Here is a 23721-nt window from a genome sequence, read left to right as displayed (position 1 = left end):
CTATACGCGTGCGCGAACTTTAAAGAGCAAACCATTGCAGCGGAATTTGCCGCGATTTCTGTGCACGGACGGTTCGTGTTCACCTCTTTTGATGGAAATTTCTGGATCTTCAGTCTGCTCAAACTTTTCTAAAAAATCAGAGGGCTCATTAAAACCCGACATAACTGTCGGAAAGCAACTTAGAGTTTCAAAAGTGTGCATCGTACTCCCGACACCTGAGACACTCACACAAAAACCTATGGACCTGGTTCAAGCATGTGATTTGTGAACCATATTTGTGATTTGTGAATCATATCTCTGAGTTGATGTTAAATGTTTAATAAGTGTAGCTCACTTTGCTAAGATCACAGTATATATTCATATAATCACTGACTACACACATAAGCAAGAATATACTTGAGCAAAAAGTTTAGCAATCGTATGAAATATAAATGTTATATTAAGCTTTATTTTAATTTTTGGAGGAACCTATAAATGGGACTTGATCGCGTAGGATTTCCGAATAAATAAATAAATGAAAAAGTAAATAAAAACGCCAAGAGGCGATAACGGTGACTGAGGGGTAGGCCTGTTAGGCTGGTCATACCGCTACGGTTCACCACGGAGGGAGTATTTTGGTCAAGTCGTCGATGTAATATCTTGCTTTAGTATACTAATTTCGTTTGAAGCTAGGTAAAGGATATTACTGACCATTTAATAAAGAAAAAGTTGTGGAGCGAAGGAAACTCTACCCAGGCATTTATTCTTTTCTCTTTGTGTATAGCATGTAAGGTTCGTAAAACTTCCGATCGATATTTTTTTATTCCCATGCAAATATGTGAACACAACTCAGCGTTCTGAGGAAGATGGTGAATGTGAAGATCGTGTGAATCTTTCTATAGCATCAAAGTTTTATCGGGGAAAAGACGTTGTAGAATAAATATTCTGCAGGACTCGACTGAACGAACTTGCTTCCTGGGTTCATCTGATTCAACGTGTTTTCCAAATGGTTAGGGTCTCAGGGAATTAAATGGGATAACAATCAAATGTTCCCACTTTCGGATCAGAAATGAGGTTTTGTATAATGGACATCTTTTTCCAAGTAGCTTTCCGTGAACAGATTACAATAGTAAGAACTTTTTGAAAAAGTTTTATGGTTGGAATTCAATAGAAATTGTCAATAGGGTGTTTTCTACATTTTTTTTCTCCACGGCAGACTTGTCCAAAGGGTTTAAAGAAAATTTTTGCATACTTTTCGTTAACGACAATGAACACAGCCATCTTGAGAATGGTATCAACGGGTGCATGTTATTCTCTGTGGTTATCCTACACGATATTGGTAAAATGGTCCAGTTTCATCCGACTGTTCATTAAGCTAACACTTATACTTGTGTGTGGTGCCAAAGTGTCGGGCTATCTCATCTATGCATAGGATTGCTGCATGAGACCAGATTGCTGACTGAGTCTTTCAAGTCTCTCTTGAGTGTTCGCTTTAACCGCTTAATGCATGCGTTCAAGTACCCCTTGCTTTCGAGCTTTTATTCTTCTTTATGGCCCGATGGCCTGATATTGATACTATGTTTTATGGGCTCTTGCTTTCAAACGCGACGTCAAATAAGCAACAAATAACACAATATTGTGGAGCTTTCAACATATCACTGCATTTTCGAGGAATCGTCGAATGTGATTTTCAAAAAACCTCATAGCTTTATACTTCTACGCAACCTAAATCTGTGTATCGGAAAATCAGTTTTAGCATTATTTGTTAATTGATAGTAGAATTTGTTTTTCTGGCATGTCGTTGAATCATTAATAAAATTTAAAGCGCGTAGAAAATAGACGACATCATAGTAGTTGCCAGGTTGTAAGCTCATATATGATGAAAAGCAATAATCTTTTAATTGTTTAAAAGCGGTCGCCTTTACACTTTAAGTAGTTATTGATTTTGAATGCATATCAATTATCAAATTTCATACGTGTCTAACAGCATACAAACCATTAATTCTTGTAAAAGAGCTGCATTAGTGAGACGTGTACACACCAGAATGCTTTGTTGTACACCGATTACAGGTTGAAAGTTGACGAGTCTTCAAATCATTGGTTAACACGACGCATCTTCGGCGTATAAAGCGTCGGTGACGTACGCCGTTTTTCCATTCATCGAGTTCCCATCTACCAATCCATTCGTTCATTCATTCGCTCCGTTCGGTTTCACACGATGGCTCCTTCACAGCGCCTTTCTGTCTTCTGCGTGGTGGCATTGGGTTGTTTCGCGTACGCATGTCTTGCCAAGGAACACGACCATGCCGATATGTACAAAGAACCAGCCAAAGGGGAGGGACACTGCCTTAAAGAGGACGCCGATGGAAAATGTTTGGAAGAGCCGGAAGAGGTGCCGAGACTTGACGGTATAGCGGTATGGTAGTCAGTTCTATATTTTTCAAGTAACAATCATGGTCTTGATCTTCATGAATTTCGATAACCTTGTGTGGTCTTGAACTTTTTTATCAAATTGTGGATGAGTAGGAAAAGTTGTGTATGTCGGCAAAACAGAAATATGGCTTACAACTTTACTATTGCGCATATGCAAGTCAGTTGCGAAACAAATTTTCACATACTGAACGCCAGTATGGCTAGGCCATTAGGGCCAACATGAACCCCGGCCACATGTCACAAAGCCTTTTGCAGTGCTGCCTAACGCCTGTGCCACCATCATCCCATTCTTTTCAATTACCTGCAAACTTTCAAAATATGTTATTATTATATTAGTGACAAGAATAACTTCGCAATTTATGTTATTCTGTATAGAAAGAAATATGGTAACAATAGTAAATTGGTGTGTAGCTACCTCAGTTTATAGGAAATGAACAAAAGTTTATTAAAATGCGTCATTTAGATATTTCCATATGTCCATTGTCTCAAACGTTTAATTATCAGTTATCTCAGTCCGGGCGTTTAAATTGCCAGTACAATTGTATTGTACATGTGTCTTGATCGATTCCCTTCAAATTATTGAGTGTGACGAAACCACACAATATTTTGTTAAAACGATGGATTTACATTTGATGGTTTCTCACTACATGATCAAGACAGGTAGGTCTATAGTACCAGAAGCTCGCTGCAAAAATGCTCCATTTAATCATTTAACTGGAGTCATTTGTATGGACTCACGTAGAAAACGAGTCGTCACATCTTAAAAGTTAGTGAGTCATACATTCGTTTCATGTTTAAAACTTTTCACGATGGTTATCTTCTCTTTTTAGCAATATACGACTTTTGCGCTCTTCCTCTCAACCATGAACACAAAAGATGATATTTCTTTGTCAATTTTCTATTACCTTTCGCACTCTCATCGATTTCTGGTCTGTCTACAATCTGGTGGTCCGTAGGGCACCTAACGACATTAGCACGCTTACATAGCAAGTCCATGCAAAGCGATAAACATGATTTGTTAAAATGTTTTATGGATGCTTTGTTACCAACTTAATAAATAAATAAATATTTTGGTATTTTAAATAATGTTCAAGCTACCTTATCGCCGGATCAAGTTATAATCTTGAGTGAATAAAATTTATATTTAGAATTATAAAGTTCGGGATGACTCTTAAATGATGATGAGAAACACCTTACAATACCACAGGACAGCTTTTAATCGAAAAGGCCAACGGTATCATATGTCTGAATTGTTCCCTTTGGCGACGAGAGAAACCTCCATTTTAAAATCGATTGTCACGATTCAGATGTGGCTCCCTGTCAACTATGAAAAGAGTAGTCAAGCAGCGAAACACGTTTTGAGTTCCCACGCATATGCCATATTTGATGCTGTAATTTTTCAACGATTCTATTTCTTCTCATGGTGGTTCATTTCGTTTAGGTCGGTTTCTACAGGACACTGGCAATCGAAGCAGAAGAAACGCACTTTATGAAAACACTGAGCATGGCTCCGTTGATACTTGGTGAGTCCATTCTACAAACTGATTTGCAGATACGTTGACAACGTTACTTTAGCCACAGCCCCCCCCCCCCCCCCCCCCATCACGTGTTTGGTGGATGGACTGTGATCAATGTGTGTCTGTGCACGTAATATTCAATCGTCTCAAATTTACTCCTCCCGTGGACGGGAATTATTAGTTCTAACGGTGTCATTGTCAAGTGTGACAAAATTTACTTACAGACCATAACTGCGATAATTGTAGGTGAAACTAAAGAAATATGTTTAGGGATATTCCGAATGAACGGGTTTTTTCCAAGCAAAACAGTCATACAGTTTAAATCGATCTGATTGATGCTTTCTGTCTGTTTAGACTGTTCTTTTTAAAAGTAACCGTATGGTTGTTTGAAAAAAAACTCGCATTGCAGTGAATCTAAGTCAGCCTATCAGTGATAACATATGGTATTTCGTATTGTAACGTGTTATGCTGTCAATCAACTGATCGGTAAAGTGGGGGCCATTCGTAGTACCCCGTTCCATCGCCTTTGTGTTGCTAAAGCAGGCAATATGGGCATTTGTAATGGGTTTTGATTGCACCCAATATTAATTGAATTTTGAACGTGTCAGTTTACCATTTCTCGCACGGGTTGTCACTCCACCCAGGGATTTCTTTCTCTGAATCGGGAATGAATTTTAACAATTAAAGCCAAAACCAATATTACTGTATCGTAGCGGTCGTTACGTCATTTTGCTGCATGCGTGAATATTGTCGTTTATGCTTTCAAAGGATGGAAGACCGGTCACGACATGCGACATGCGAGTTTTTTTAAACTGCGACCTGGGAGTTCTTAAACTGCGACATGCGAGTTCTTGAACTGCGACGTGCGAATTGCAAAACTAATATGGCGTTTGCATACATGTCATTTCGTTCTCCTCCTAACGATGGATTACAGAGGTAGAGACGAGCTTATTTCTGCATACTTCTACAATGGATACACCCTGGGAGAAATAGCGGCCACGTTAGGACCCCGACATGTATGGAAGGCCGGTCACGACCTGCGACATATGACCTACGTCTTTAACTGTGATCTGCGACCTAACCCTAACCCTAAGGCTGCGTTCACAAATAACGATTGGGGGGGGAGCTGGAGGAATCTCGATTGAAATCTTATTTTTTTTCAGATCCCCCCCTGAGTACCCTAAAAATTTTCAAATGCCCCCCTCTATATGGTTAAAATTTTTCAAGTCCCCCCCCAACTATCACAGGCCCGCATATTTGTAAAGGATGTGAGCGCAGAAAAAATAAACATGTATTGCGCCGTTCTGCTCACAGGTGTTCAACACTACCTGTATTAGCACTTTGTATAGTCATATTCCCAAGGCAAGTTCTTTAAATGCATCAGTGAATTTTTTAGATGTATTGGTCTAAAAGCTAACTTGAGTTAATCCAACTCTGGCCAGGTCAATTGCTCCTGTTGAAGAGCACACAAAATGCAATCATGAGAGATTAGGAAAATTGTGAATTCTGGCTAATTGCCGTATTGCACAGTGACCTACCAAAAAATTGTTTCAAAACTACAAGACCTATATGAATTAGATGCTACTCAAAATTGACAATACCGGAAAGTTAAAATATTCCATCAAATAAATGTTTTAATCTCTGAAATTTTGGGTGTGATAATTGCAAATTTGGTTAAAAAATAAATAATTCCATTTGGTCACATATTTTTCTTCGAGTCTTTACTATTCAAAGTTTTACTTCTGTATCATTTTATAATAAGAGTGTGAAAATTTAGAAAATCAAGCATGGTGACCCCATGTTTTTCTTTAATATTTGATTATTCTCATATGCCAGAATTCAAACATTTATATGTTTTCTTCCATGTGTTGCTCTCTGGCCTGATCTTGTGTACAAGTGAGTTTCACTGTCATGAGTGTCATTTGACCCAAACTCTTCTTCAACTACCATGTACATCAGAGTCAGAGCTGTCTCTGTCACTGTTCAGGTATGCAGTGACAGTGACACTGCAGTAGCAGGGTAGTATCTGATAGTGACACTACCCGTAGGCAGTAGCTGTATAAACTTTGATAATTTTGACAATAGTTTTGTTCAGTTTTACAACTGCGTTCTTGTTCTACTCCCTACAGCATGTTGAATTGTCCATGGCGATTTCAGCTTGCTATCACAGCCTATGTATGTGTACCGTGCATTTGTATCACTGACAACTGACTGTCAGTCTGGATTCCAATTAAATTATCACCAAATCATATTTATATTTATATATACAGGCTTTGTCGACAAACTAAATATTGTGTGTTTGAGCATGCTGTAGGGAGATAGCAAGAAACTGTAGTTGTTATATTGCATAGAAATATTGCAGAAATCATTAACAGTTGCAGCTTCTGCCCTGTTACGAGGCTCAAGTTTGTTTTTTACGACAAATCACACTTTTAGATTTTTTCGAGATAAAAGTCATGAAATGTGACAAAATGGTTCTAGATTTTGTAAAATTATTACTAACATTACAACATTTTGATGACATAAAAATGGTATTCATTTTTCATTGAATTACCTACAAAAACTTGGAATTGGAAAATGTAAAACTTGTTACGTGCAGAGAAAACGAACAAAAGGGTGAACTCAGCAGTTAACGTTTAAACAAAATTTATTACGAAAACAAAACTAATTGCTAAGTCAGGGACAGAGTACAAGCTTTAAAAGTGTACAGACTACTTATCTCAGCTGGGACGGCAAAGCTCCAGTCTCAGAGTTGTAACAGTCAGTCGGATGAATGAACAGTCCCTTGGCTTGCAGGCCTGAAGCTGCACACAGTCCACAGTATAAATCCAGCGTTGACAGTGAAGGTCTTGAAAAGTCTTGAGAATGACTACTGCTGGAGTTTAGTAACACACAAGAGACACGATCCCAAAAGTCTGACTGGAAGCTGTGCACGTCCCTTTTATAAAGGCATATAAGAACAATCTAGAACTTTTATTGACATGCTAATTACTGTTCTAAAATTATCTCCCTTACACAACTAATCAACTTTCCAGAACATTCCAAACATGACTAATTGAATTCAAGGTTGTGAGGTCATTGAGGGTAGTGACCTTGAGAATGTTCTAGACTAATTGAACTCAGGTCATGATGAGTGTGGGGGAAATGACCTACATAACACACCCCCTCTTCAAAAAAAGAAAATTTTTCAAAGAAAAATCTTTCTTTTACAAATGTAATCTTGAAAAAGATTTAAGTACTCAAAATTTTTTACTCTAAAGTAAAATTTCTTGAAAGTGAACAACAATAAACTCTAAATACGAGAGAGACAGTCTGCAATTAAATTGTCTCTGCCTTTGATATGTCTAATGTCAAGATTAAACTCCTGTAACATTAAACTCCATCTTAGCAATCTCTGATTTTTGCCTTTAAATTTCTGCAGAAAACAAGAGGGTTGTGATCAATATAAACCACTATTGGCTGATTTGAAGAAGTAACATAAACTTCAAAATGCTGTAAAGCTAATATCAAAGATAAACACTCTTTTTCAATTGTAGAGTAGTTTCTCTGGGATTTGTTAAATTTGTGTGAAAAGTAGCAAACAGGATGTCCCATGACTATCTTCTTGCAATTTGTTGTTGGAAAACTTGAAATGGCACTGAATTTGGCATAAAGTATGCACGGCAAAGTCCGGTTATTTTACCGAGTTCGATAAAGTCATTGTTCGGCAAATACTTGGCTTCCTCCTGGAGATATTCCGCTTTCGCAGGATTCAGTCCGTCTGGATGTTGTTCCACTGGATTACTGTCGCAGACATCTTCGTTGTGGTAGATGATGTTTGTCCTCGTTGGAACATCTTGGAACAAATGTTCATGGATTGGTTCTTTCAGCTGTTGTTGTTGTTCTGGCTGGAGGTGTGCCAACTTTGTAGACTCCAGCTTCTCCAGGATTTCTGAGTTCTGAAGCTTGACCGAGCCCAGCTTTGAGTTTAGAGTATTTTCACTCAAGTCAGTTTCAGTATCACTATCTTCATAATGGTTTGAACTGACTGCACTGACAGGCTGAGTTATAGTAGGATTATCCCTATCCAAATATGGCTTAAGCATATTTATGTGACATAGCTGTTTTTGTTTTCGCCTGTCAGGTGTTATTATGATGTAATTTAAATCACTCAATTTCTTATCAATTAGGTATGGCCCAAAGTAACGAGCATGGAGTGGTTTGCCAGGAATTGGAAGTAGAACAAGAACTTTTTGACCTGGTTCAAACTTCCGTTTTGAGGTGCTTTTATCATATTTGGTTTTCATTGACTGCTGAGATGACTCAAGATTTTCTCTGGCTAATTCACATGCTTTAGAGAGTTTTGTACGAAAATCTGACACATATTGCAAAATATTCAGACAATCATCATCGTCTGATAGGAATTTCTCTTTAACGAGCTTAAGTGGGCCACGGACTGTATGTCCAAATACAAGCTCAAATGGGCTAAAACCAAGAGACTCTTGAATTGACTCTCTAACAGCAAAGAGCAAAAAATGAATTCCTTCATCCTCTGCTTCTCTGTGTCAAAACAGTAGGTCCTAATCATGTTTTTCAAAGTTTGATGAAATCGCTCAAGAGCACCCTGACTTTCTGGATGATAGGCGGATGACCTATACTGTTTAATGCCTAGCTGATCCATTACTTGTTGAAAAATACCAGACATAAAGTTGGAGCCTTGATCGGACTGGACACATTTAGGGAGGCCAAATAAAGTGAAAATTTGACTAAAGCTCTCACTATAGTCTTTGTCTTTATGTTTCTCAGTGGTATGGCTTCTGGGAACCGAGTTGATGTACACATAATTGTCAACATGTACTCATTTCCTGATCTTGTTTTGGTAGGGGCCCAACACAGTCTATTAGTATCCTACTAAATGGTTCTTGAAATGCAGGAATTGGCTGTAAAGGGGCCTTTGGAATGGTCTGATTTGGCTTTCCTACCATTTGACATGTGTGACAAGTTTTACAGAAATGTGCTACATCCTGCCTGAGATTAGGCCAATAAAAGTGACTGAGAATTTATGATAAGTTTTCCTGACTCCTAAGTGACCAGCCCAGGGGGTTTCATGGGCCAGGCGCAATATTTCAGCACGATAGGGCTTTGGAACCACAATTGATGTTTTATGCCCAATCGTCATCAACCAAAACATCTGGAGGTCTCCATTTACGCATGAGAATACCAGATTTTGTATAATAGGAAACAGAGCTATCTGAAGTTTTACCTTCATCATCTACCCTGTCAAACAAAGACAAAATATCTGGGTCTTTGTGTTGTTCTGCAATGAGATTTGATCTAGAAAATGTCTGACTTTGGTCAGCAGAAGTTTTACTGGAAGTTTCAAATCCACGAGGGATAACGGAATGATCCGTGTCAAACACCTGACTGAGAAAGGTGTCATTTAAGTCAACATCTGTGACATTATTTTGAGAGTATTTTGATTCTCAGAAGTTTTCTTTGACATGGCTCGAGTAATTGCACAGGAAGGGAAAAGGCCGGGAATGTCTTCCTCTATTGGCTCTGGATTTTGATCTAAACTAGGATTATCAGTCACAAGTGGATTAGTAATGACCTTGTCCCCAGCAAGGTCGTTTCCAAGAAGAAGGTGAATCCCTTCAAAAGGCAAAAAAGGCCTAATACCTAAAGTCACAGGTCCAGAAACAAAGTCCGAAGACAAATAGACATTATGGAGAGGAACAGGAATAAAGTCATTGCAATCTACCCCCTTAATAAGAACTTTAGAACCTGAAAATGACTTTTCAGAAAACGGCAGGGTATCTGCCAACAAAAGAGACTGGGAAGCCCCGGTATCTCTTAGAATTTTGACAGGGGTAGCAGAAGAAAAATCACTAGAAAGTGATATAAAACCATCATGAATAAATGGTTCGAAAATACCCATAATGCTATCTTGAGAAGAATTGACCTTGACCTCATTAATTGGGGTTGAGAGGGATTTAACCTCAGAAAATGTGTTACACACATTATTAGACTCTAATTGAGTTGATGAAGAAATAAAGCCGGTGGGCTTAGATCCACTTTGACCACTTTGACCTTCACGTTTTCTTTTCAATTTGAAACACTCTGACATTAAATGGCCATCTTTCTTGCAATAATTACAAGAAAGTGTACCGAACTGTTTGTCAGAAGGAGATTGAGACTTGGGATCTGATGATGTGGGAGTGTTATTTGAACTCTGTGAACTGTTGTCATTTGATTTTCTACTCTCCTTTGAGAAATTCTTGGATGAAAAGGACGAGTTAAATTTACCTGCATTGTTTCTGTATGAAAAGGACTGGGATGGTTTGCTGAGAAATGAAGATTTGTGGGTCAATGAATAATCATCGGCCAAACGTGCAGCAACCTCCAATGTATCTGCCTTTTGTTCATTGATAAATGTCTTGATGTCACTCCGGATGCACCTTTTAAATTCCTCAATCAAAACAAGTTGTCGTAATTTGTCATAATTCTGACTGACCTTTTCAGAAGAACACCAACGATCAAACAGTTGTTCTTTTGTTCGAGCAAATTCAACGTAAGTTTGATCTTCACCTTCTCACAATCCCTAAATTTCTGACGGTAAGCTTCAGGCACCAACTCATAACCCTTGAGAATTAATTCCTTCACAGAATCATAATTTGAAGCCTGCTCTACTGACAACTGAATGTAAATTTCTCTGGCTTTACCCACCAAAGCACTCTGCAAAAGCATAGACCAGGACTCCTTAGGCCAGTTCAGACTCTGAGCAATTTTCTCAAAATGAAGGAAATATTTATCAACATCCTTTTCTTGGAAAGGGGGAACTAACCTGAAATGCTTAGTGATGTCAAACTTGTCTGAAGGGAAGAATTTTCCTGACTGTCCAAGCTCTAAACGTTTTATTTCTACCTGCAATCGCTGTTCTTCTAATCGCAATTCTTTTTCTCTCTGTCTTTCTTCCATTTCTAATCTTTCCTGCCTTTCTTTTTCTTTCATTTGCAATTCTTTTTCTTTCATTTGTAATTCTTTTTCTTTCTGTCTTTCTTCCATTGCTAACTTTTCACGTGCCAAATCTGCCTGTATTTCTAACTCTAATTTTCTGAGTTCAAAGGAAGACTCAGGTTCATAATCTTTTAGGGCAGACTCCTCAAAATGGCCTGAATCAACTAAATGTTTTGCAATCTTGAACTGTATCTCTCGCTTGCGCATAGATCTTTTGACATCTACTTAAGGAAATTTGCCAGTGCTATGAGGTTGTCTTTTCTGAGGGAATTAAATGTGTCCTGATCAAGGTCCTCCATAAATTCGTCTGGCTTGAATTCCGCCATGATTAAATTTCGCTGAGTTCACAGTGTAAAGTAGTTTTGAAAAGGTAGGCAAAATGTTGTCAAACGGCTCAAAATATTCGTATCCCGGACGAGCCCCCAATTTGTTACGTGCAGAGAAAACGAACAAAAGGGTGAACTCAGCAGTTAACGTTTAAACAAAATTTATTACGAAAACAAAACTAATTGCTAAGTCAGGGACAGAGTACAAGCTTTAAAAGTGTACAGACTACTTATCTCAGCTGGGACGGCAAAGCTCCAGTCTCAGAGTTGTAACAGTCAGTCGGATGAATGAACAGTCCCTTGGCTTGCAGGCCTGAAGCTGCACACAGTCCACAGTATAAATCCAGCGTTGACAGTGAAGGTCTTGAAAAGTCTTGAGAATGACTACTGCTGGAGTTTAGTAACACACAAGAGACACGATCCCAAAAGTCTGACTGGAAGCTGTGCACGTCCCTTTATAAAGGCATATAAGAACAATCTAGAACTTTTATTGACATGCTAATTACTGTTCTAAAATTATCTCCCTTACACAACTAATCAACTTTCCAGAACATTCCAAACATGACTAATTGAATTCAAGGTTGTGAGGTCATTGAGGGTAGTGACCTTGAGAATGTTCTAGACTAATTGAACTCAGGTCATGATGAGTGTGGGGGGAAATGACCTACATAACAAACTCAAAAGGGACCCAAAAATTTTCAAGTCCCCTCCTACAGGTAGAGCAAAATTTTCAAGTCCCCCCCCTCACTACCCCCAAAATTTTCGAATCCCCCCTGAATTCCTCCAGCCCCCTAACCGTTTTTTGTGAACGCAGCCTAACCCTAACCCTTAACGCTAACTAACCCTAAGTTATGCCGTTACAATTTTTCTGTCCCTTGGCCTAACCTCCAGGGTTTAGAGCGAAGTAAGGCTTTTTACGAGAGAAAACCTAATCCCTTACCCTAACCCCTACCCTAACCCTAACCCTAACCCCTTACCCTAACCCTAACCGCAGATCGCAGTTTTAAAAACTCTCATGTCGCATGTCTTGACCGGTCTTCCATACAAAGGTTTTGATATATACCTTTCAAAAGTTAATTGACAATATCATACTTGGAAAATCACTCGTCCATTTTCCTCTAGGGAGAACTTCGGACTTTTTCGAAGGAATTAGCCTGACATTTTTTGAAAATTCATTAGTACTTTTTTTTAAGAATTAAACCTGAAATTATGCTTGTAATCTGTTTTAATTTTTTTAATGTCTGGGCAAATATTTCATGTCTCTTACACATGCAAATCCATCTGGTACATAATTTATAACTCAGATCCAATACAATCCGTTCGCAATCATTTTCCCTAAAGCTTTCATTCAAAGTAGCTTTACAGAAAACCATATGATCGCAATATTTAATCAACAGAAAAAGGCGTCTCCTCAGCGCCTAAAACTGTATCTACCATTACTGTAATGTAACAATCAGATGAAAAGTATAATTTAAATAGGTTGCCATTTGCAAACTGAATTTCAACAGATCAGAAAATTCTATCAGACAAATTAGGAATTGCGGATGGTAACATTTAGTTTCCTTTAAATGTCAACGCATTTAGAGTCCCTTAGATTTGTTTTCCCCGGAATGGAACGATGTGAAAAAATATGACTAAACAGTGGATAACCATATGGGAATTTCCCCGTATCGAAATATTATGCTCTGTCCTGATTGGTCAGAATAGCCGATATACAGACTGCTGGTATTTGAATATGAATAAAAGTTTTGCGGCTGCGTAGAATGGGTAGAATAAGTCGTGAATGAACATAGTGATGATGGATGTTGCATTAAGTAATATGCTCTGATAATGGGAAACACTGCAGACGGTAACATGTCTAGCAACAAGTGCTCGGTGCTTGTAGTGACAATATACTGTGATTAATCTCTCTCTCTCTCTCTCTCTCTCTCTCTCTCTCTCTCTCTCTCTCTCATATACCTTCCTCATTCTTCCTTACTCTCCTCGTCTCTGCCTGTGTTTCCCCTTCGCCCATCTCTGCCTCTTTCTCATTTCTCCCGTCTATGCCTGTCTCCCCAACCTCTCACCCTCTCTCCTTTCTTCTTTCTTCTCCTTTCTTCTCGCTCCCTCCCTCCTGTAGAAATCGACGACTTTCTGACCAGCAAAGAATGCGATCACCTCATTAAGATGGCAAAGGACCAAGGATTAGAGGACACGATCAATTCAGCGGCCACTTCTCCAAAAGAGCGAATTCACGTCAGTGATTTCAACAGTGACGGTCAACTGGATACAAATGAGGTTAATACTTTTCAGTGTTTTTAATCAAAGAGATAATATATCTGAAACTTTTGATAATATTTTGGTCATTTTCGTTCTGCAAAATGACAATATTTTCTCACTGTAATCCCAAAATTAAGTTAAAAACAAAAGAATTAGCCTTACAGACTACGCACTGGGTGCTGCATGCACTGCTATTGGCCCGGACTTAAGTGCTGGTCGGAGATTTCACCAACCAAACCTAAATTATTGAAAATACAACAGATGTTACGGCTAATGGAGTTTTTCACTGTCAATATGGCTGAAATGGTAGTGTTAAACAAATAACACATCTTGTGTCATATTAAGTATGTTCCTCGACTGCGATCACTCTAAATATTATTTCTCATTGCTAACGAGTTTACAAAATTATATCAATGTTTGGTGGCAAAATATTTTTAGGGTCTATGTTGCCAGTTTTACGGTTTAACGATTGGATTTATATTGAAAATTAATCTCTCACAACGAATTGAATTGAAACTGCATATTATGGGATTTGATTGTTTCAACCGTACGACCCCCGCGAGTATAATTCATTCCGTTCACAAATAAGAACCATATTTTACTGGAATCTCACAGAATTTCGTGTTGTATCCAACGTAATGTGTTTTGAATATTGGCAATAAATACTCAGGTATACAGTTATGTTACTCCATATATTTCATATTTACGAAGTATGAACTTTATACAGATAAAGAAATAACTTGTGTCTTTCAGCAATTTTTAGCAAACGCCCTAGCTACCCATGCGATTTCCATATGTTGTCTGTCTGTCCGAGTGCATGTTTTCGTTTCTTCTGTGTGAGCATGACAGTGCGCATGTTTACACAGCAAAATTTTCTCACGTTTAACTCAAAAAATGCACGATACAAGGTTAAATGTATGTAGTTTCAGGACGACTTATTCAGTTAAATATTTGATGACAACAGAATAATAGGTCATTTTTAGTGACCACACAGTATCATTGTGCATGCTGAAAGGTATTGATATCTGAAGGCTAGCAGAACAGCGCCCTCTAACGTGCAATGCCATACAGTTCTCCAATATTGCCAAAATGTTTTGACTTCAAAGGATCAATGTATACCCAAGCATAGTCTTAATGCAGATACTTACCATCAGAGTCTTACTTAAAACTACATTTTGATTTCTTACAGATGAGGATATCTTTAGAAGATAACTTTGACGTTTATCTGTGTGAGGAGGACGTACTAAATGTGTAAGCTAATGTATACTCTCTGCCGACAGTTACTCTTTCACTCACGGTTACGGAAAATGAGCATTTTGTTATTTTTTTTAATGCCGCTATATTAACACAGGGGGAATTGTCATCGTACCGTGCTTCTCAGACAGGAGATAGGTGGAACCACTGTGCAACCCTTTCATTTTATCATTGCATCCCTTTGGGGTTTTTTTGAAGGAAAACTAAACCGAAATGCACGTATTCCGTTACGTAACACACACATTTTTATCCAGTTTCTACTATTTGCCCCTTGTGTAAATCCGCGTTGGCAAACCGAGATATAGATGACAAGATACAGAAACGTTTCAAAGTTTTGTTAGATGGACAAATATATTTTCCGATGCTGCTCACAGAATACTCCTAATGGATCAATAACTTAGGCAGACATTAATAATCTAGCATACATGACCGCATTGGCCACACATGTACACGATCGTGCATATAATCTGAATCACATATTCTCTATTCTTGTTTCAGGTACAAAGAACTGAGAATGGATACAAATGGAGACAGTAAGATATGATTGTGTCGTTGATGTAACACTAGTTTAGTGTTTTCTCAGAAAAGACATGCGCACTGACGACAGAAATGAACAGAATATCAAAACCCTAAAACACGCGAACGAAAATCGTTTGTCGTGATGATGATTAAGGTGATAATGACGACAACGACGACGATGAAGATAATGGTGATGATGATGATGATGATGATGATGACGATGATGATGATGATGATGATGATGATGATGATGATGATGATGATGATGGGGGTGGTGGTGGTGGTGGTGGCGGTAATAATGATTGTGGTGTGGCTTGTTTGGTTCCGATATTGACAGTTTAGAGGTGGTGGAAGTGATTGATAACAGTTTCAATAATGGTTGTCACATTTTTTTTATTTTACACCTCCTGTCTATACTGTAGATCTAATCAGCAAAGCCGAGTTAGATGAGGTGACATTATCAAATTTCCGTGATTTCGTTCTACATTACGTCAACGAACACCCAGTTTGCCAGCCAAGGAGAAGCAAAGAAGCCAAGATTGCCATCAACGGTACCAAAGACGGCGTCTTCGCAAAAATAGAGCAAAGGTATAATACTTGAAATCTTGAAAGCAATTTTTAGACGAAATCGTCTTTGGTGGCGCTATTTAGTTCAGAGTTCTTGCACAGACGAGAAGTCGACGGGATTTTCATCATACTGTTTCGTAGACTTCACACGTCGAAGTTCCATAGTCTACTTACCTGGCTATACGGCCAATCGAATACTTCAAATTAATGAGATATTTTTAATACAAAATTGATGTCGTCACATAATTCGTTCCCCATATACACACAACGGCAAGAAACCGATGTGGAATGTGTCTTTTGAATACGAACGAAGACAGTTCTAATTATGGAGCAATGATTTGACGATTGAAAAATTCAGCTTCTGAAAATAGGCAGAACTAAACTCATCGTATTGAACTTGAACAAAATATCAAACGTTCATACGTGAAGTCTGATTTATTTTTGAATTTCTTTTTAGGGATTTTCAAAACTCGATGAATTTAAAAAGAATATAGACGAGTAAAATTACTGTTGTGATATAAGATTGCAAAATAATTCGACTGGCGTACAGACTTAATATTAATCGATTTATGTATCTTATCAGACAAAGAGCATGTAATTTTTTCTCAAATGTAGAATACTGAGAGCTTTGCGGCTGCGCAATGCTGCCGTAGAGACTGACAGTGAGCTGCTGGTGATGAAGTTCGAGCAGGAGGGACATGAAAATGCACACATTGACTCTGCTCCAATTCTAGAACGATTACCATGTTGCCACAAGACTGATTCTGAAGTGTGCCGGGATTGTAGGTGAGAATGTTTGACGGCGTCCCTTTCTCTTCATATTAAAGGTACACAGTCACCTGCAATCTAAATATGCCTATATATGGTCAAAGGGGCGTTCCTTGTTATTCAAAATGCCCATGTGGGGGCGCTGTTTTTAAAAAGCGGCCACCCGCTTAAAGACACTGTTCGCGATCCCAGGGATCGCCTTGTTCTTGTCTGTAAGAGGATTATGGAGGTTTGATAGCCTTTTGTTTTCCATTGAAATTGTAATCTTGTGGGTAATTTTTTGATGAGACAATCTGGCGCCCGTGAACGCAGGCCTTTAAAATCTGTGATTGGCTAGATTTTCCCTTTCCATGGTAACTGCACAGGCGCTCCTTAGCTTGGTAGTCTGCTAAGTAGATCGATTTTCGGATCGATCTATTGATCCTGTAGTCGATATGCCCGCCACTGCAACCTAAATATTTAGGTTGCAGTGGCGGGCAAATCGACTACGGGATCAATAGATCGATCCGAAAATCGATCTACTTAGCAGACTACCCAGCTAAGGAGCGCCTGTGGGTAACTGTGGCAAAATTGGAACAGGTGACAGTATACCTTTAATTTTGTTTTCTTCGATTTGTTAGCTGTTCTTTTCATTTTAAGTGTTGATGTTGTCGTGTGTTGCCCCTTGCCCTTTGATTGCTTAGGCGTATAATAGGCGAAATAATTTGGTAAACCCAAAGATTAATCTTTCGGTTTTTTTCTCTGTAGGTATGCTACTGTACAATTGCATCTGAGTAACGTGGAAGAGGGAGGCGAGGCAGCCTTTCCGGTCGCTAACAATGACACATACTCTCCCAAAGTGAGTAAAAAAAGAAACTGATTTTTCGTGGTCTCTGTTTTCTTGCAAGTCATTGTTGATAAATAGTGAAGGTTCAAGCATCAAGACGGGAAGGTTTACGCTATTTTGAATCATTTTGGTTAAACAGGCCTGCAGCAGTACACCTAGAAATGCCTGGTTGTGTATGAAACTAACAAGTTGAAATTCTCGAAACTGGCCATTTTCTGACAGAATTTTCTCGCGGAAATGAGAGAGAGAGAGAGAGAGAGAGAGAGAGAGAGAGAGAGAGAGAGAGAGAGAGTTTTTAAAACAAGCTTAAGGTGACGTGTAACATTTTCAGGCGAGGAAATTGAAAAAAAATCCTATTAATGAGTGTTCTTTAAAGTTCGATACTTATTCTTATTCTGGCAGACATTTTTCATCACCCTTCATAATTTCTCATGGAGATAAAGTTATCGATATTTTCATGCAGAAATAATCTACGTTTACGCATCTATGCTGTTACGTCACCTGCACTGTATGTTGAAACTTAATTTGTAATAACAAATTATTTTTGAAGTGACCTTTCACATACAGTGTTTCTTCTCTAACTTCTGCAAACTGACAGTTTTTCTAATTTTTGCACCAAATGTAGGATCTCCGTTTGGGGAACAAACGGAATCTTAGGAAATTCTGCGAGGAATCTAACCTCCGTGTGACACCAAAGAAGGGCAAGGCCGTGATCTGGTACAATCATTTCCCCAGTGGAGACACTGGTGAAGTCGGCGAGATCGACGATAGAACATGGAATGGGCAGTGTGCGGTCACTAAGGGCGAAAAATGGCTAGCAAAACTTTGGATAAACATCAACACTTACGTTGAGCCAGAACCAGAACCAGAAGAAGATGATGTCGAAGAAACAGAAGAAGATCCCAAGCCAGAGTAGTTGAGATACCGTCACCATTACCACAATTTTGTTTGTCACTTTTAGTGTATGAGTAGATGAGATATTCAGTTAAAAGAATGAAATGTTTAGACACGGAAGAATTCGCATCATTTTCGATGAAGACCTTTTGCATAAAAAATATCAGAAAATGAAAATGAAAATGATTTTTATAAGATCGAAGCTGGTCCAAATAAACTATTAAAACGAAGCTTTTGTCCCAGTGTGGTCTTTACAATTCTGAGAATTCCACTGGCACCAAGAAGAACGATCACAGCGTTGAAATAAAAAAGTCATTTTTCCATTGCAATATAAACCGATGGCAAACTTGAAGAATGTTAGCGTATGGATGAGGGTCATGCCCCCTCCGACTCACCCGTTTTTTATATTAACATATCATAAAATAGGGTACGTTGTTAATATGAACAGGTTATAAAGTGGGGCATGTTTTTCAGAAAATCAAACTTCATTTTACCGTTATATGAAGATCTTAATCTCTTAGTATTATCCGACATCCAATCCGCAAAGCTTGGCCTTTGACTCGTTGTAGAGGGTCTCCACCTGCATCACAAACAAGGAGAAATTTGTCCTTCTCTAGACCTGAATAAACACCGTTTGGCTTGCGAAGATGATTATCAGACATAACATTGGAGAAATCATTTTGGTTATTATAATGCTGACGATAACGCTGATGACCAAATGTCAACAGGGATGGGTAAATCGTCTAGCTTAGAATTTGGTAAAACCCCAAACAGTATCGACGCAATGCCAGTTGTCCTGCACAAGAGCATATTGGCCCTCAACAAATTCTCCATTTCACAAGAATAGCCATTATTCTAGTAAAGGCAAATTCACTGGTCAGAGAAATAAACTGGGTTTTCTCACCAACCGTGAATATGTATCGTTTTCGGTTTGGCTGTCTACTTTGTATTATGTGTCTTGTTTACCACGTTTGGTTCTGTCCTGTTTGTTGAGTTTCTCTTCTGTTCTGAGTTTTCGCTTATATTTTGTACAAATCAAAGAGTTAAACCCTCTGTGATATGGGATTTGTCTGGTGAACACATTACGGTATGTGCAGGGCTACCACGCAAGCCCGCCCTGGGATGGGAAAGCGATCTCGATACCGGTCGGATAAGCATATAAATGACGATTTTACTAAAACCTGGAAAGAGGAAGACAATATGTCATCACACGAGCTAAGACAAGATAGGTGTGTATTGTCTGGCAAGTTCAGGGTTATCTTATAGCTTGCCAGCAAATCTTATTGACATTTGAGTGTGCCAGTCAACACATTTTGTCTTTCACCATTAGTCTTCGTCTGCGCAATAACCCTCAAATGTCTTGTGTGTCGTAATTAATAATTTTGATTATACTCTGAACCCTGACCTGAAAATCAAATTGATCAAATCTGGAATGGTAGATTGATTCTGCGATGATATTAAATCAATTGAACATGCCTATTATGGAAAGATCTGTATGCATGTAAATTAGTGCAAATATCAGAGCAAATATCAAAACACCAGTACAAGCGAAGGTACACGGACCAACACAGCCACACGGTCAAACAAACTATTAACTACACAAAGATGCACGCATTATACAGAAGCAAAAACCTCACAAAAACTACAGAAAACGACAAGAAACTTTGGTAAATAACAACAGTTGATTTTGACTCTCAAGGGAATTGGTTTATTCAAGAAAACCACACCAACAGTCAATTGTTAACTAAACAATGACATTACAGCGACATAAAAAATGTTTTGATGACTTGATTGTCGGCAGCCTTTGACACCGGGCTGTTCTGTGTTGAGTACATCGCTACTTCATAACGATTTAAACTTTCAGTGAAAACTCCTCACGTTTTCTGTTATTTACAATGAAATCCAAGTCACATGTTATAGGGTGGCTGTTGTACATGTGCTTTCTAAAATCATGGATCATACACGTCTAATGAACGAATTTTAAAACAGACCTAATTCCCACCTTGGACCAAAAAAAGTCAAATACCTGATTTATTCTCTCTTCAAAGTATTTACACGTATATATAGCTCCATATGTATTGAATTGTAAATTCTCCATAACTTAGGATGTCGGATAATATACACTGACAATTTATAAAAAGAAATAAATAATCAAATACAGAAATCTTTGTCTCTGTTGGTTACCAAGGAAACAATATCTGATTCAGGAGGACATTTAAAAAGCACACTTAGAAATTAGCTTTTAATCACTGGGATAGGAACTTTTCATAAGCTCAACTAGAGAGTTGTTGATGAAACTAACAGCTGGGAAAATATCAACTGCAGACTGAAATGTCCATGTATTTTTCACTAGGGCTGATAATATATTGAAGATACCTGATGACATCATGCTACATAGACGAAGGTGTCTATCTCTAGATGACCTCGAGGTCAAAAGTTAATTTTGGCATAACTTGAATGATGATTAGTCCCACCAAGGGAACAATAAGGATGGACAACTCTCATGGTTTCCGTTGTGGGTATAATGCATTTTTAAACACACCTTGTACCCCATGTAAACCCTATTGTGCTGTATCCTCAAACCAGGGCAACGACCTTTATTTTGACAGTGTTGAAGTTCAAGAACATACAGGGCTATTTACAAGTTGTTTCAAAATCATCTGTTTCTACACCAAACAACTGCAATGCAGTTTCTCATCTCTGAATATTGACATGACCAAATGTAATTTGGCACACCAAGTTCCAAGTCTTCTATTGACAACCATTAACTACAATACACAGAGTTTCAACTCAGTTACAGTGTGAGAAATAAGTTGACAATTAAAATGGATAATTATGAAATCACCATGGTGACTCAAGTCGGAATGCAGAGCCAATACAAGAAATTCAAAGTATGGATCGATAGTGAACCTATTCAACCCCAAATTTACAGTAGAAAGGTCCACACTACCCTTGATAACAATGGCTTTGGGCCAAACCATGGTGATAAAAGGGCATATTTATGAAAAAAAATACACACAGCCGAAAATCAGCTTGCTGAAGTCATCATCTCATTTCAATGTCATTGTGTTCAAACAAGCAGCGGGTACGTACGTACACATCGCAAAACTTTGGTGACTACACAAGTTATCATAGAACAATGCTTGCATTGATATCTGTTCATTTTAACCATACACTTTTTGCAAAATGGAAAAGTAACACTTTGAACATTTTGATAGTCTTAATAATCTTCAATTAGGATAATCAGATAGAGCAATTCAAGATAGAGAAATCTTCTTTACATTTGTACATGACAGTCAAACAAAAATCCTTGCTTTCATTACTTAAACTCACCTCATCAAAATACAGACAATTACACGTCCCGCAGCTAATAACTTTGGAGTAATGTACAATATCTTTAATTGAGGATTTAAGGACAGTGGGCATTATTCTATTACATACCGATCACAAAGATTCTATCTCGGCTTCCTCTTATGAGGTTCTCTCTTTGCATGGTACAAATTTCAGTCCATAATTTTTGGTTCTGTAGACTGAATGACTGAAAATGTACATATTGCCAGGTGTTGTGTTGTGACAAATCTATACCAAGTAGTGCATAATGTCTTGATGTTTACACATCCAGGTAACTCAAAGCCATGACCTTGAATAACTTTTCTCTCATTGTTGAAATTCTTATTTGGATTTTCCACGCAAAAATACAGAATGTCATAATGTGCCCTGTAACACAAAGAGCAGATGAATGGAATGACCTGGAAAGTGGCATTGAGTCTCTCCCCTTTAAGTATTAAAGCTGTCAATGGCGCCCTCAACGTTACCATTGTCCCCCCTGATGCTACTGGCAGAAAAACCACAAACCCTGACTGAGAACAGATACACCACTGTGAGAATGTCCTTGTTAAACTGGAAAACAGTTAAGATATAGCATGAGAGATTCATCACTTTGATAGCGCTTTCCATATTCCTACGGAAAACACCCTTGGACAATGTCTTTTAATCTAATAGCAATCACCAATATAGGAGAAACTGTGCTAAGTGGATATGAAAAGAAATCGGCAGCGCCCTCAGCATGACTATATCTAATAACAGAAGAAAGTGCTACATTAATGACATCTAAATGAACAGCGCCCTCAACATAACTTAGTATTGTAAGCCTGTATACAGAAATAGTAAATTGTATACTCGTGATAAATGCAGCATGTTACAAAAAAATAGGAATCTATATATACAAACTAACAAAAACCCAACATTTGGAAATAAAACAGATCACTGCATAACTGTATGGGGACCTTACCAACATTGCTGGTACAATATCTTCTTAGATATTTTTTCATCGAAAGTTTAAAGATCGCACTTATACAATAAATGCTGTCAAATGTACAAATATATTTTGGATATGCATGTCTATTCATACGTTATAAATAGCGTTTGATTGAACCACAAACTGAAAATAATACACAATATGAGGGATAGAGAATTAAGTCCGTATATACAGGAGTTGCCGTTGGCCATGTAAATAAAATAAATGCTGTGGGATAGCTGTGGTGTCGTGGCCATGGTGACCTGTGAATTCAGCTCTGCTGATGGTCTTGTGGTTGTTTCTTGACTGCAAAATAAAAGGAAACAAAAATTAATTTTCTTAGCTACGTTTGTCATTGATAGGGTGATTAATGGACTACAAATCTGAATGGGTGCACTGGAAGAGCATGGAGTCCAGCCTTCCTCGTGAAAAAACAGTTTTCTTAGAGGGTCTTCATTTAGCTTTGTGTAACAAGTGTACTCCCTAGAATTGTGTGGATTTGTAACAACACTGCTGAGTGTGGGTCATGAGTTCTTTAGCCTTGCCGAGAAATTGTTATTGATCCACAGATGAAACTTGCTGTGTAGGCAATTTTCCCTTCAATAGCCTCATGTATCTCCATCAAACAATTACGATGTCACATTGATGGACACTCATGGCTGTTGTTGTAGAAATTGTCAATTGATTTGTGTAAACACAACTAAAGTATAATCATTTAACAAAACAGTTACAATTCAAGGTTGGCTAGTTGAATTGAGTTGAAACTATTTCTGATCTCTGGTGAACTTGTAGTCTTTCCAACATTTTATTTGATAGTCATCTCTTTAACGCTCAACAGTAATCTGAGTATGGACGTTTTTTTGAAATTTCAAAATTACAGCTACTATGGCCAGATGTTTTGAACTTGTATTCATAAATTCTTGATATGCACAAGGGATATTTGGATATGTTGTGCATAGCAACAGACCCATGTGTCTTTAACAGACATAAAGGGAGGGGGGTCGTCAAGTCTATGGCAGTGTGTATGGGACCCATACAACAGGTCTGTTGCTATGCACAACATATCCCAAAACACCCCTTGTGCAT

The 23721-nt window shown here is 38.2% G+C and overlaps 2 protein-coding genes across 2 annotated transcripts in view; one reads left to right on the top strand and one right to left on the bottom strand.

The window, feature by feature from the left end:
- Positions 1-2140: 2140 nt before the first annotated feature.
- LOC139138325 (transmembrane prolyl 4-hydroxylase-like) lies at positions 2141-18557 on the top strand. The gene is made up of 9 exons (XM_070706654.1): positions 2141-2395; positions 3854-3935; positions 13371-13528; positions 14700-14761; positions 15263-15297; positions 15706-15871; positions 16466-16636; positions 17366-17456; positions 18070-18557. Exons 1-9 carry the CDS (start codon positions 2198-2200, stop codon positions 18358-18360), a joined length of 1254 nt encoding a protein of 417 aa, XP_070562755.1. The 5' UTR covers positions 2141-2197; the 3' UTR covers positions 18361-18557.
- A 1462-nt stretch (positions 18558-20019) lies between these two features.
- LOC139138324 (metalloprotease TIKI1-like) overlaps positions 20020-23721 on the bottom strand; it is a 43430-nt gene continuing 39728 nt past the window's right edge. The window contains exon 6 of the mRNA XM_070706653.1: positions 20020-22941. Within this exon, the coding sequence (XP_070562754.1) occupies positions 22740-22941 (202 nt within the window). The 3' untranslated portion in view covers positions 20020-22739. The remainder of the gene's footprint in view (positions 22942-23721) is intronic.

Source organism: Ptychodera flava, chromosome 8 (genome assembly GCF_041260155.1).
Source record: "Ptychodera flava strain L36383 chromosome 8, AS_Pfla_20210202, whole genome shotgun sequence".
Taxonomy (NCBI): Eukaryota; Metazoa; Hemichordata; class Enteropneusta; family Ptychoderidae; genus Ptychodera; species Ptychodera flava.
The sequence above is the reverse complement of the archived record's forward strand: the minus strand, read 5'-3'. Positions and strand labels throughout refer to the sequence as shown.

Excerpts from the sequence above, each read along its gene's own strand:
- LOC139138325 (XM_070706654.1), top strand. The coding sequence starts at position 2,198 with ATGGCTCCTTCACAGCGCCTTTCTGTCTTCTGCGTGGTGGCATTGGGT. Across the intron at positions 14,762-15,262 it reads GAGGAGGACGTACTAAATGT|GTACAAAGAACTGAGAATGG; the intron begins GTAAGCTAATGT and ends TTCTTGTTTCAG. Across the intron at positions 15,298-15,705 it reads AATGGATACAAATGGAGACA|ATCTAATCAGCAAAGCCGAG; the intron begins GTAAGATATGAT and ends TCTATACTGTAG.